General features: G+C 40.5%; 1 protein-coding gene across 2 annotated transcripts; it reads left to right on the forward strand.

The window, feature by feature from the left end:
* The first annotated feature begins 52 nt into the window (after nucleotides 1-52).
* On the forward strand, nucleotides 53-15,303 carry LOC111338171 (prestin). 2 transcript variants are annotated; one of them, XM_022944613.2, is made up of 17 exons: nucleotides 53-448; nucleotides 5,346-5,456; nucleotides 5,679-5,881; nucleotides 6,213-6,377; nucleotides 6,798-6,950; nucleotides 7,579-7,661; nucleotides 8,045-8,192; nucleotides 8,906-9,016; nucleotides 9,266-9,343; nucleotides 9,474-9,569; nucleotides 10,211-10,317; nucleotides 10,766-10,835; nucleotides 11,280-11,498; nucleotides 12,585-12,728; nucleotides 13,889-13,943; nucleotides 14,064-14,188; nucleotides 14,624-15,303. In XM_022944613.2, exons 1-17 carry the CDS (start codon nucleotides 139-141, stop codon nucleotides 14,660-14,662), a joined length of 2,217 nt encoding a protein of 738 aa, XP_022800348.1. In that variant the 5' UTR covers nucleotides 53-138; the 3' UTR covers nucleotides 14,663-15,303. The 2 variants fall into 2 exon arrangements, with proteins under 2 accessions (XP_022800348.1, XP_022800339.1); XM_022944604.2 differs by lacking the exon at nucleotides 53-448 and adding an exon at nucleotides 4,264-4,672.
* Nucleotides 15,304-15,522: the final 219 nt, after the last annotated feature.

The raw sequence follows: 15,522 nt of genomic DNA on the forward strand, positions 1-15,522 counted from the left end.
CCGCAATTATGAATAACTCAACTCCTTTGTGTAGAGAAGGGAAAATATAAAATTGTTTGGTCTAACACGGAGGTTGGCCGACTATAACAGTCCGGTGACTTCAGTCGAAGGGTTTCGGCCTCAGTTGGCTCTACTGTAATGGGGGAATACTTCACAAGTTATGATGAAAAATTCGACATTCGAATCGGACGAGAAATTTATAATGAAGAGTGTTTAACGGCAGAAGCACACGGTTATTCAAACTTTAGGGAACTTACGAAAGGAAAGAGTCCTTTCTCAAAAATTTATCAAAACATTGCATCGTGTTATTGTTCTTGGAATGGTTTCCTTTCGTGTCTTGCCAGAGTTGCTCCGATTCTCCGCTGGTTACCAAAATACAGCTTAAAGAAGGACTTATTAGCTGACATTTCTGGAGGTGTTACAGTCGGCATCATGCATGTACCTCAAGGTAATATTATAGATAACAAAATAAGCAATAGGTCAATAATATAAGAATCATTCTTATTTACTGCGAAAGGTTTGCCGGAGAAGGAAGCCTACCCAAGTGCTTTTGTCGAAGCTATTTGGGGAATCTCGTACTTAATTAAAGCAAAAAAAAAATCAACGTTCACGGTTTTAAAAAAGAACCTGTCGAATTCCTCATGTACTTCAGGGGATTGCTTGGAGACGGAAAGGTCGAAACACACGGATTAATATAACTCGAATCTATTTTCGAGCGACTCGAATCTTGATCTTGTTTTGCTTTGCACTTCACATCATCAAAAAATTTTCGGTACTAACATTAATTGAATTGCGTCCCAAAACTAAACCATTCCGGTTGGCACTCAAGTTACCCCACGTGAGCTCTCACAGGCTAGAGAAGTTAAAGTCATTGATTACCACATTCAAGTTCCATAATTATAAATTGTCGCCAAAATTTCCCTATTTTCAATTTTAATTTTACTTAACATTTGGATAAAACTCTGATTCGCTGTCAAATTTTTTGTCGCCACTAAATTTGTGTAACAGGATGATACGTTGTCAAGCAATCGATAACATTGTGCCAGGTGTTTTTTTTTTTTTTTTTTTTTTTTCTTTTAACCGCCGTAAGAGGATATAGCAATGAATTTTTTAGTTGTCGTCCGTAAGTATTTTTCCCCCAATTTTTGAGCTAAAAATATTGACCGGAGTATCAACCAAGTATTTACCTCACCATCAACGGCTGGTTATATAATATTGCAGACTAGAATACCTGGGTCTTTACAGCCGGGTACACTTGTCTCGATATTGTCGAGTCATTTTACTGCTGAGATGCAAATCGCTAAGCCACAGATTACCGATTTCATGATGGCTAATCATGATTCACGTCCGATTTGCATTTGAAACCGACTGCGATCGCACACCGCTTCACTTTCCTACAGTGCAGAATATAAAATAACTGAGACACTACAAGAGCCCTGATTAGTAAAAAACCTATCGTTTATTATGTTAAAAGCAAAAGACCGCTCTTTCTAGGGATGTTAGGAACACTCGAGAAAAGTTTCATACAAACGCTTCTGGTATTTTCACAATATCCCGTGTGGGTTATTACGCCGTTGAAAACCGAAAGGAAGTGTTTTATTGCTTAATTATCTTTCCATAGTTAGTAGAGGAGGACCCCTCTACTAACTATGATCTTTCTAAGTAATTTTAAAAGTAATCTACCTGGATAGTACTATATTACCTCTTTGGGTTTCGTTTTTCATTCGGTAATCTCAGCTCAAATCATATGCAAAGTTCGAGTTCTTTCATTTTGTTGACGTCTAAAAAGAAATATGTCTCGTCACATAAAATAACATTCCTAAGTTTTTTTCTAATTTTTCATTCATGTATTTTGCGTATAAAAATGTACTAAAAAGAAAAAGAAAATTACAACAAACCGCATTTCCTTTAATATTGAGCTATTACCAGCGAAATTTGAATGATGACGTTTTCTTGCCGGTCTGAAAAGTTGGAGCATTCTGTGATATTTGCCGAGTCACTAAATGGCGGAAATGCGAAAGTAATAATCTGTCATAGATAACAGAGGCCAGTTAATCAAAATGAAACGGTTGGGCCGTATAAACCTGTAATCTTATTGTTCGTTGTATTGGCCCCCAGAATAAAACTCGATAATATGCATCCTTGAGGTAGTTTTTCATTAACCTGTAAGACATTCATTGTTGCATCCAGACTGGAAATATCGTCTCTAAATATTAAAGAACTTTTAATCGCAAAAATTTTTGTTTCTTATTCAATTGCAAGGGTTCGTGCATAGGTGACAAAAATCAACCAATTTCTTACAATGTGTTACCACTGGCAGTTCCGATATTATACTGCATTCTTCTAGAGACAAAAAATATCTATCACAGAAATTATTTCCTAAACCGCCAGCCAAGTTCTTCAGTACGACGAACGATTGAGGCAAGCTAGCTAATTTGGATAAATATAGGTCCCTGCCTGTGCGAACACTTTTTTTCTTTTCTTTTTCGTAGTAGACTAATGGTCACCCATTGCATTCGATCGTGCAATTACCGACAGCAATTAAAGAAGCCGAACCGGCCGGAAACACTTTAATGAGACAAGTGCATATCTGTTTACTATAAGCAATCCCTCCTTTTCGGCGAAGTCCGTCGCGCGAGTCAAAAAAAAAAAAAAAAACAAAATTGTCAGAGAGCCGCGGGGAATTCTTGGAACGACGCTAGTGCGCTACGGGAGCTCCATGAGTCAGTGAGGCACATTATAGCCCCAGAGCTTGCAGCCAGGATTTACTAAAAGAAACCAAAGCCCAAACTGGTCCGATGTAGAAACAAGATTCCTTTTAAAATTGTTTTTCTGCAGGAATATAACGTGATAAGTCTCCTTACGTTTTTTCCGTAGCCGCTTTGTCGCTTGCGGTCGTTTTAACGGCTATTTTGGTGACTTTCTTTGTAACGCATGTGATGCTACCAGTCGTACCAGTCAACTGTAAATAGAACATTTTTTTATACAAAGTTTTATTATCCTTTTCAATTTTTCTATTTAATTTTTTTTATAACATTTCCTTCTTTAACGGCCGCGCTTACACTTAAAATTCGATCTTAACATGGTAGGTATTCCCGTTCATAACCTTAGACCTCAAAATCACACACAGTGCGCTAGGGGCCGCCGGTGAATAAACTGGAAATCTATAAAATGCTTCAGTAAGGATTACTCTCGCGAAAAAAGACTCCAAAGAAGATATTTGGGAAAGGCATGCCCGTTAAAGAATCCATCGCTGAACGACTTTTGGCCTGTATGTACTTTTAATGCGTCTTCAGACAGAGATAGCCATCGACCCAGTTGCTGTTCATAGTGTAACAGGCAGGACGAAGTTCATAATGGACACTCGGGCTTCTTCCTGACTTTAATGTATTGGCCCAAGGTCCAGAAAACAAAACAAGATTTAGACAAAGATGTTTTTCGTCCAGTCACGAGGGTAATATGAAATATCAAATATCAACCTGTAATGGACCTTGCTCAACACAGAGTTTGTGTGGCTCAGTGGTAGACATCGGAGTGAGAAATTCGAAGTTCGATTGCTCATGGGGGCACAGAAATTTTTTTTCTCTTTACGCCACGCTCGTGACGAAAACAAACTTACCATCTTTCTTATTCTATTTACAAAACTTGCTTTATTCAGAGTTACTGCCAAACCTCCTCTAAGCGGACGCATTCAAATTACTGCGCAGCACATCTAAACCAGAACATCGAGAAATGAAAAGAAAGTATCTGTTGACATCTTTCTCGTTTACTTTTTTTTTCTTCATGCGCGAGTCATATATGTCAGATGACTCTCAGGTTTCATCCTGACTGCGATGTATTGGCCAAAGGTCCAGAAAACAAAACAAGATTTAGAAAATTTTCGTCCTTAGTCACGAGGGTAAACTGAAACTTCAACTATGAACTTCGTGATGGCCTTGCTCACCATGGAGTCTCCGTGGCTTAATGGTAGAGCATCGGAGCACGGGATCCGAAGGTCTGCGGTTCGATTCCTCATGGGGACTCAGAATTTGTTCGTTTTCCCACGCACGTGAAAAGATGAAAAACATCTTTCTCTATTTCTTTACTGAGCTCAAAACTTACCATCTTCCTATTCTATTCACAAGACAAAATTTGTTTCATAAGACCAAGATGGCGGTTTAATTCGATTAATCTGCTGACAAACCTCAACCTCGTGTACAAACCCGAATTTGGAAAACTGGTCGCGTGACATTAGGGATACGGAACTATTTAACACTGTCCTCCTTTTTCCATCCACCACAAGTTCTATAGACGCAGTTGAATAAGAATTGGATGGTAAAACTCTCCTCTGAAGATTTGAATAAAATGGAATCTTCACCCGGAGAGCGGTCAATTCACCGCCAAAGCCCTGAAATAGATATTGCCAGAAATGTTTACGATGAAAACTTTTTCACTGCAACAAAACGCGATCGCTTTCCATTGAGTACCAAGGACGACTCAGCAAAGAAGAACTATTACTGGCGCGTTGTTCATCCAAAGCTCTTTCCCTGTTCGTGTTCGTGGAAGGGTTTGATCTCTTTTCTAGCTGGGCTCATGCCGATTATTCGCTGGTTACCGAAATACAACGTGAAAGAAGATTTGTTTCCTGATTTAAATGGAGGAGTTACAGTAGCAGTTATGCATGTCCCTCAAGGTATGGGAATATTTTATACGGATTGTCTGACTCCTTGTCTTTGCATCGTCCGACCGATGAGCCAACGCGTTCTAATATATAGTTTAAGGACAGCTGTAAATGATTTCTACGTGATGCGTTCTGGGGCCAAACACTGAAAAACTGGTTTGAACTCAGTAGCAGCTAGGAATTACCGGCTAACACACACATAACTGCGCTAAGCTGAATAACTTGGCTTTAGTTGTTCATTTGGGTAGGCTCGTAAGAATATTTGACCATCATCGCATACGATTCCTTAACTGTTTTTTTTTTTTTTTTTTTAGAGGTATGGGGTGTAGGATTGTTACGGCGGTAAATTACGTAACCGTTAAAATAACAATAACACTCGATGAAACCTCTGTGAGGTTTTGAGTCTCACTGCTGGAGTCGGTGCCTATTGTTTAGAAGTTATTAAGATTTGAAAGCATTTGTATTCAGTTGTATTATTTTCCGTCTTTTATTTACGGGGACCAGCACCTGCAGGAAAGAGCGGACCTAGAGCGTTTCATCAACGGAAGAACTTTGTCGCGAATTACCGGCCGGAAGAGGTTCGTGCGCTTCAAGAGGAATACGAGTGATGTGGATCACTGGGGGCCAGTAACGCAAATTTTTTTCTGTCACATGTCTTTTTCTAATGACATATTTTCTCTGTTAGGACTCGCATTCGCCATGCTGGCTTCCCTTCCGCCGGTCACGGGACTCTACACCGCCATTATCCCAGTATTGGTTTATATGATCATGGGCACATCGCGGCACTTGTCTGTAGGTACGATGAAAATATTTTTTCTTTTCATTCCTTTTTTTTTCTTTTGATTTATTTTTTTTCTTTTATATTCCTGTAGCTTGAAGGAATGATGTTATCATTCAATGCTTATTTCATGCATTAAATGATCGACCAACGGTATCTAATGACTTGTCTGATGACTTGTCTCACCAACGGTGAGACAAGTCATCAGTTTACTGAATGGTTGTTGTTTTCACGTGACAGGTAGTTTCGCAGTCATATGTTTGATGGTGGCACAAGTTGTTGAGCGTGAAGTGGGTTCCATGCCATTAGCGCCCACTCCTACACCGGGCAATGACTCGATGTCCAGTCCTTCCCCGACAGAAGGCACCGCGTTATGGACACCGGAAATGTCGGCCAAAATGGAAGTCGCCCTTTCGCTCTCCTTACTCGTTGGTATCATCCAGGTAAAATGATAAACCATTTTCTTGCTATCAAATGTAAATGAAAGTTTGTTTACGAGCCAAGTGGCCAATCAGGCCAGTGCTTAACTCCGGTTTCCATAGGATGAAGCGACTCGGAGTATTTCTACTCTCCCTCCCCCACACCCCCATTGGATGAAGAGAGGCAGTGTGAGAGTAAAGTGTCTTGTCCAAGAACACAACACAATGTCCCCGGCCGCGGCCGGAACTCCATCCAGGACCACGTGATCCGGAGTCGAGCGCACTAAACATGAGGCCACTGCGCCTCGCCTCAAAACATGAATAGTAGTTAACAAAAGAATGTTTTTCACGATAGATTATCATGGGAGCAGTGAAGATGGGATTTCTGGCGACGTTCTTGTCAGAACCATTGATCAGTGGTTTCACCACAGGGTCAGCGGTGCTCGTTGTCAACAGCCAATTGAAGCATATACTGGGAGTGAAAGTTCCCCAGATCAGCGGAGCGTTTGCCGCAGTAAAGGTAACTATGCAATGAACCCACTGATCTTTCGAACTATCTGCCAAATTCATGGTAAAGAAATCTTGAAGTTTGAAAAAAAATTACTAGCGCGCTTGATCCGTATCGAATTTCGGACCAAATGGTTGGAATGTGTACCTTATATTTTACCAAGAGTGCTGTAAATTCATATCCCTCAGGGTTGCTTAAAAGCTCGAATCTCCTTTAGGCCTGAGTTTCTTTATATCGTTTCTCCTCACTATTAAATAATTAGATTTCGCGTATATATTTTCTTCCATCTCGTGCTCTCCTAAATTTGAGTATACGATTTCCTTCAAGATGAATTTTACAACCTTGACACACAGATGCCCAACCAATTGAGACGTCGTGTTAGATCTAACTTCCTCAATGATTCAAACTAATGATAATGACAACTGCTTTCAGATCTTTATTCATATGCTGAAAAACATTCCCTCAGCGAACGTTGGAGCCATTATCACGGGCGTGCTCTGTCTTATTGTGTTAATTGGATTGAAACAAGTGAACGAGAGATACAAGCAGAAAATGAAAGTTCCCATCCCTGCTGAACTTCTTGTGGTAAGAACATTTATTTGATCCGGTTACTTTGTGAGATAGAAGCCGTGCCTGTGAAACAATGTCATGGCCATTTTCCATCCTTTTTATGAAGATTTCCTCACGAGAGGCTCGAAACAACGTAGCTAGTTTTACTCAGAACGAGAAAACTGGGACCTAGAAGGTATTTTCCTCTCTCTTTTTTCGAAATTTAATCATTTCTGCCATTCTTTACTTATTAATTTGGCAACCAAACAGTTAAAACAATCAGAGAAACCCTAGAAGTTCTGTTTTTTTCTTGTTCGGTTTTACCTTTGATCGAAGGCTTGACTAACAGGAAAGTACTTCTGGAACAAGGGTGCTCAAGAGTAACGAGTTAGTGAATTTCATAAATTTTGCGGATATTTCACGAAATACGATTGTTCGTGAAGACTCTCGTAGTTTTAGGAAACGACTTGAATAAAGAGACTCGCAGGGGTGTGGAAGGGGGAGTATTATAATAAAACTACCTCGCACGTGCATTGTTTATGAACTAAAACAATTAGACTGATTTTCGCTTTCTGCGTTTCCGCTTTCCTACGTTTACCTTCATAATACTGTTGTGTTGTTGGTCGGCTTGTGCTTACGTTTGTCTCCTTTTCTATCTGACCAGGTTGTTGTCGGAACTCTTATATCATATGGTGCGAAAATCAGTTTAAATTATGGTACACAAATCATAGGAGATATACCAAAGGGGTATGTAATATGCCTAACGGTACGCCAGACACACGTAACCGCGTCTATTTGTCTGTGGACATATAGCAGGAGCAGTTTCCTTTGTGTGACACACACACACATTTAGGTTGTAACTTACTATAGCGTTAACTCAAAGTCTGAGATCATTTATTTAGATTTTAGTAGCTCTGTGTCCGCGAGGAAAAGTTCATAATTGTCTTTTAATAAACCACGTTTCTTTATGCAAACGTTTGTCCCAAGTTTATATCGAATTGCCAAGAAGAAATTTTCTCTTCATCAGCTCCCTAGCTCACCAGTTTTGTTTAATTATCTCTTAGTGTCTTTCTTCTCTCTGTGTTTTCTCTTTGTAGCGAAGTTGACGATGTCGTTTGATTCGGTTTCAGGCTTCCTCCTTTGAGTGTACCATCTTTATCCCGGATTTCGAACATTTTCTCAGACGCCTTTGTCATAGCAGTGGTGATATTTGCCACAAACATTTCAATTTCCAAGATGTTTGCTAAGAAGCGTGGTTACTCAGTCGACCCGAACCAGGTTTGTTTATCAAGCTTTATACATAAAGTACAATTAAAACCGAAGAGGAATTCGTGGGATACGTAGTGGCGTCGTGGTTCGACGGAGTGGTTCGTGCACGGTGTTGGGTTCTTGGGAAGATACTTGTTTTTCACATTGCCTCCCACGCGCCTTGCCAGGAGTGTAAATGGGTGCTGGTAAACTGTCAGTGAAACGTGACGAAATAGGGAGGTACTCCCCCCTTCCCCCATGATGGACTTGCAACTTAAGATGATTAACTATAGTCTACAGAACAATTGATTTTAACTGGGGGGGAATACAAACATTCCTTATCATTCCATGCTGCTGAAACAGCTAGATTACGTTGGAATGATACCTGTAACTTGTAAGCTAACATAATCCTTATCCTACTCAACAACTAATTTGTCGTGGCTTTATTCTGTTGATGGAATGCCTTACCTCGACCACAGTAACGAGGTAAACGTTAGCAAAAAAGTTGCAGCGTAAAATATTCAGTTCATTTTTTCTGTAGAAGCGTCCTTAAACATAACTGCATTTCAACTTCCGGTATGGAACTGACTTCTCTGAGACGCGGGTGGCGACCGGAAAAAGGGAACATCCAGTTTAGTGTGCGTTGATCCTTATCAATCCAGCTGGGCTGGGAAGCTCTTGTTAAGCGAAACAGAGATCGATGTAATCATATTGCTGTTTTTGCTCCACTCTTCTCATTTCAGGAGCTGATTGCATATGGAGCAGGAAACCTTGCTGGCTCTTTTTTTTCGTGTTTCCCGATCTGCAACGCTTTAGCGCGTACAGCGGTACAGGAAAACCTTGCAAACACTCAGGTAAGCAAACTCCGCCAAATTTTACACATTATTTCTTGAACTTGAATGGCCACCTCTCGATAAGTGTAACAACGGTCGTGTTGCAAACTTGTGTCATTCCGTTTATCATACTAAATGTTTTAAGAAGTATAGAGTCAGTTTTTCTTCATATTGTACCGGTTTAGAGCTATCCTGAAAAGAAGTGTTCTGCGCAGGTGTAAAAGGATTCTCCACGGATTGATAAATTTCTTTTGTTTAATTATCTCACAGCTGTGCAGCGTGGTTGTGGTCGCCTTGGTCCTTATGGTTCTGCTGTTCATTGCTCCACTTTTCTTCCATCTCCCAAAGGTGAATTATACATTTTAAAAAAATTATTGTTCTGACCCCAGCGTTTGCTTTGTCAGGCCTTAGACAGGACAAAGTCACTCTTTGTTATTATTACTTTTGAAGACATTGTGTTATGTTTGCTTTAATCCAGGCTATCCTAGCTGCAGTTGTGATCGCCAATCTCATTGGCCTACTCAAACAATTTTCAAGGCTACGGGCTTTGTGGGGAATTTACAAACCTGATGCGGTAAGAAACAGTGAAATAAGTAGAGACAGTTCTCTATTAATCCTTTACACCCTAACATCAGTATGCATATTCTCCATACTGTCCTCTGTGCATTTCCTAAGGTGCTGACAAGGAGAATTTGTGAAACAATCATGAGCATCTTTAGTTGGTGATCATTTCCTTTCTTCTCCTGACCATGATGTGTGATTTAGGGGCGTTTTTGTAAAGAGAAATTAGATGCTAGTCATTTTTACATTCAAAGGATTAACGAATTTGATCGCCATTTCAAGCCACGCAACTTCGATAACTCCATCACCATACCGAATTTCTGATTATTATCTTCCTTCCCCATCAGTGACGTAATAGTGAGCTAAAATAACCGCTGATATCGCTTTTCTGAGCCGCCGTATTATGAGGTCAAAATACGACATAAAACTATCTTTTCTAAGTGAAGTTGGGCCCAAAGACTGCAAAAAAACAAAAAAAAAACAAACAAAAAAAAACCGTTCGGACATTGATATTTGAGCTATAAGCTACAATTCAATTATTCATCCGAATAAATCCCACAAATAGTGAAACACTTTTTGCATGTGAATTTATTTAAGATTTTTCAAAAGGTAGTATAAAAGATTTATATTTTGTTTTGTTTTCAACTCTTACAGTTTGTATGGTTTTTCTCTTGCTTTGGTGTCATTCTGCTGGGAGTTGATAAAGGATTGGGTGTAGGAGTGATCTGCGCGTTATTTGCAGTCGTTCTCACCCTTTCCAGGTAAAAAATACTTTACCTTTGTAAATATAGAGGCAAGACCGATACAACGTAGACAAGTTTTAAGACGGAGCACTATATTTCGGCTGGCCAAACCACTAAGTATATGTAGTGGTCATTTGTTGGTCTGCAACGCAGCTTCATTGACAGCTCTAAGCCTGCTATTAGTCATGAATTCCTGTATAGATATGCTTAGAAATCTAGAACATTTTATATTCTATTTATAAATCAGTGGCAGCAGATCTAAGTTTAAGAACATTACTCTGCAGAGTACAAACAAATATACCCTTGGGGATATCCTAAACCAGTTGTGGGTTTTGATCCAGAAACTTTAAGTACTTCGAAATACATTGACCCTGTGGCAATTTTCGACCCTTTGTCCCTCATTCCTTCAGACTCTACATCCCCCCTCTGATTTGAACTGTTTTTTTCCTAAACATCTTCATTTTAGGTCCAGCTACACCATCCTTGGCAGAGTAACAGCAACTGAGTTATATCGTGACGTCAAACAATGTCCCACGGTACATTTATTGTTCAATTGTGAAAGTAATTTATCATAATTATTTTGTTCTCCTGATTGCTTTCTGTAGGGGAGCAGGGATGGCGCAGTGGTGAGAGCACTCGCTTCTCACCACTGTGGCCCGGGTTTGATTCCCGGACCTGGCGTTACATGTGGGTTGAGTTTGTTGTTGGTTCTCGTCCTTGCTCCGGTTTTCCTCCCTCCGCAAAAACCAGCATTCCAAATTCCAATTCGATCTGGAAACAGTGGACAAGAAGAGCCACCCAGTGGAATGTCCATTGCTAAATTATCTATTATTATTATTCATTTGTCGTAAGTTCGCGTTCCAAGGATATGAGTTATCAATGTTAAATTCAAGTTGATAAGCCAAAACTTGTGTGAAATGTTATATCCGACTTCGATCGCGTCACAGAACAATAACGTTTCCATGTGACATTTTTTAAAGGCCTTCGAGGTCCCTGGAGTGAAAGTACTGAGACTTGAGTCCCCACTTTACTTTGGTAACGCGGAGCGCTTCAGAAGCGCGCTGGTTAGTACCACTGGATTAGATCCCAGTGCTGAACAGAAAGCGGGAGAAGAGGTCAAACAGAAAAACGACGAGGAAAACAATGATCTTCTCCGGAATGAAGACAAAGGAAACAGTAACAGAGGGAACCCTGGTTCTGTAAGTTAGAATTAGTAACTTGGCTCTTACATTGTGTTCACAGCAGTAAGCCGAAAATGGCGTAATATCGATTGTTCAAGTATGGATGCGTTCCTCCTCCTTGTTCGTGGGGAACAATGGATCAATGGCAGCCAGTGTCTGAAAAACTGTGCACTTACCCCTCCCCTGACCCGACAACAGTTAACTAATAACAAGTTCGGGTTAATGCTGGCTTAGGCGAAGGGTTACTCGATCTCCGCCGCTCTCAGGTCCGGTCTTTTCCGGAGTAACGCGGGCTCAGGTTCCCGAACAACGGCTGGTAACGGCGCCTAGGGAAGGGTAGGTGCGCTACTGCTCAGATACTGAAATTGATCCAGAATAATAATGGCGCCGCGATAGACATCAATGCTCTTGTCTTTGGTGGTTTCATTAGAATAGCATTAAGATCTTTATACCCTGCGAGAAAAGCCTTTTTAACCCGTCCTCGAATCGAAAAGCGAAAAAGGCTCTGCCTACCTCCTGTTGTTGCTCGTTTGAACATGCACGGCGGTTGCCTAGAAACTGATCCTTTTCCAGGCCCCCTTGAACTATTGTGGGCGCAGATTTGGTTATCTGTGTACATGAAAAACAAAGGCGTGCGCACCAAAACCGGTTTGACTGGAGGCAAAACCGGCTGAGTAGCTCGGAGTTTTGGGCTTTCGGCATTTCAAAGCGACAACAGGATGTCGGCAGAGCCTTTTCCCTTGGAGGGTTTAAAAGAAGATAAGAAGAAGAAAAGAAGAAAAGGCTCTGCTCGCAGGGTAAGATCTTTAGAGCTCAACAACTGGAACAATAACAGTGTCACCGCCAATGGTACAGTATAGATGCCACATCTCTGAGATCAAGAATGTTGACAAAACTTTTCTTAAACTTCTGTTTGCTCTTCTGTGATGCCGGCATAGCTCTAGGGTGATTACGTTTAGCACCAAAACCGTTAATTTCTCTCGAGGTTCTTCTTCTCATGAGGTCATGACAGGAAAATTAATTCGCAATTTGGTTTGAAGTAGTAACATGCCCGTAATCGTCTCGACTGCTGAAAAATGTAATCGTTGTCCAATTCCTAAATAGAAACCGAAACCTCAGGAAAAAGGAGGCACTTCAACAACAACTGCTGTTAAAGTTGATGAGCCGAAAAACCGTATTCACACTGTCGTCATTGATTGCAGCAGCTTTACCTACATCGATTCTGTTGGTCTTCATGTTCTTCCATCCGTAAGTACTTAGCATAGATTTAAGTTTACCCCATAAGTCTTTGCGGTACCCTTACAATTCGCACGTCATTTCTATAGTTCCCTCTCCCGTTAACGCTCTGTTGGCAACGACTGGTCCCCCATCTGTTCCCTCTAAAAACTATGTGATCCCCTAAAATCCTCCACACACCGGCAATAAAATAATGACTGGCGCCTAATATAGGTTTTGATTGGCTATAATTTTACTTCGCTAACTGAGCAATCTTCAAAAGGGAATTAAAAGTACCCTGGGAGGGAATGCTTCGTGTCACCCTCTCATCCAATCAGATGCACAACTTCGTTCCCAGGCTCTCTCATATTCTCGCCCCCTGGAGCGGAAAGATGAGAGACCCTGGGAACGAGGCCTGTCAGGTGCAAAACAAGAACTAGTGGCGATTTCGCCAACTGTTACTTGCTGACAATAAGATTCATCTTTTTTCTTATTGGCCTGTTTACTTTGGGTTTTGATTTACCCCGCTCAATCGAAAAATGCCCTAAAGTGACTCAATCAAAAAATGCATCAATACCTTATCAGGTGAATAAGTGTCAGTCAAATAAAACTCGGTGATTAACGCTAATCACCTCCCAGTATGGCAACAGCAGACCCGTTGGCTACTTTTGCAGACGCAAAGACGTGTTTATAGCACGTGTCAATTGTTTTCATACTATTCTTAATCACCTCCCAGTACGACGATAGCAGACTCGTTCGCAACTTTTGCAGACGCAAAGACGTGTTTATAGCAAATGTCAATTGTTTTCATACTCTTCCTTAGTGCGTCGGCTGCACTTTCCTTTTTCTCCTGTTAATTGTACAATTACATTTTCTGTAAGCCCCACCGGAGGGCAAGGCGGTGAAAAATTAGCCCACAGACTCATTCAACTCTTCTCCCCCACGGATATCTTCAACAAAAATCTCCTTCCACGATGAAAAATAAATAAAATCTTTTCCGTCCAGCGAAGGACGACCACCGGTGTCAGAATACCCTTCAATAACTACTTGGATATGCGCATAAAAAGCTGCCTCAATAAAACGTCACTTTTTACGCCGGCCATGATCGCTATGACAACAGTGACTACTTATGACCCTACCTGTATTCATCAGTTTTTTAACACTTATTCGAGAAATCTTACTTTATCCTCTAGCTTCTATCAGAGTTCAAGAAAGCTGGAATTCACATATACCTGGCTGGTTGTTCTTGTGAGTATTCCCTTTTTTAAGTTTTAAATCAGGGTTTGGGTGGAATTCACGATAAAAATATTTAAACCTATTAAGGGCTATGTCCAACTCTCTGGCCTAAGAGATTTCGTCTCTCCACAGCACTCCTCATTGAGAAGTTCACAAGCTCCTCTGGGGAGGCCTCCACACAGGCCATTCCACAACAAGCGATGTTTCCATCCATTCATGACGCTGTTGTATCTGCCATACGATCACGTGACCACGCGGTAAGTTCACAATCACCTGACGGCTAAACAAAAACTGATGTGCATGCCTTTGCCTTGACAACAAAGAGCAAGATACAAGAAGTGTTACCATGATTACTGTGGTGTTCCTGACTTTGGAAACTGTCACCTTTCGTTCTGATCTTCCAGAGTTTTTGCAATGTGTTTTCTTATATTTGGCCAGTTTTGCCGGTCTTTTTGACAGTTAAAATACAGGTATTAATATGGCTCATTGTTAATATGGATCATTGTTTTTGATTGATGACAACACACTGAGGCATATTGTGGCGAAATATGCGGGAGAGTGCATTCTAAGACACATACAGTACACAATTAACTCATTGTTATGCATAGTTACTTTACACATTGCAATAAGGGTAAACAGTCATCATGGTTACATACAGAGATAAATATGTCCTTATTTTGTTGTCCATGCAGATTTGGGGAGAAGACGTAGACAAGGAGACATGTTTTTAATGCTGATCCTGGCTGAGTTTTTTTCTTTCTTTCTAAATGAGTGTCTCCCAAAAAAATAATTAAGGTTTACACACTGAAAAATTCAAATTTTTGGTGGATATTTCGGAATGGGAGGGAATCGCGCTCTTAGCCTCCCAATTTCCACATTACTTAACGAATAATTTTGGTTTTTTTTAAGGTCAGAGGGATTTTGTAGAAAGCGAAATTCACATACATACATACATATATATAATATTACGATTCATGGAGTGAATGTGTTCCAAAATATTCTAATTTTTCGATAAAATATTCATTTGTACTTAATTTGAAAAGTACATAAAGGGCTATCAGTGGCGGATCCAGAGCTTGAGCTGGAGGGGGGGGGAGAGGGCGTGTTTTCGTTTGTGTGTGTTTAGCTGCCGGCTTTTCTTCCCTCTGCGTTTAATTTTTTACCCAAAATAAGAGGGGGGGGGGTGCCCTAGAACCGTCACTGGCTATAGGAAAGTAGACAGTAATTTTAGTATTATATAAGGGTTAAAGAGAAGTAGCCAGGGATGGTGTGAAGTTTTCCCCAATCATATTTACTCTATTACTTTATTTTTTTACCTTAAATGAAAAAGGTATCATTAAACTTAAACAATAAAAGAAAAGATGATACAGTCTTTGTAGTTAAAGTCCGTTTGTCCTCTCACGGAGCAGAGGCTCCTTAGTGAATATCCGCTGAATGCAATGAGTGTAGGCGAAAATTGAACGAGACGTGAACGATTTTGTTGACCTTTTGTTCGATTTGTGCCTGCACACATCGCGTTCAATGAAATTAGTGGAGCATGTCACCACCTGAAAGGAAATTAGGAAAAACAAAGGTGATTGATAGTATGGAA

Source organism: Stylophora pistillata, chromosome 9 (genome assembly GCF_964205215.1).
Source record: "Stylophora pistillata chromosome 9, jaStyPist1.2, whole genome shotgun sequence".
NCBI lineage: Eukaryota > Metazoa > Cnidaria > Anthozoa > Scleractinia > Pocilloporidae > Stylophora > Stylophora pistillata.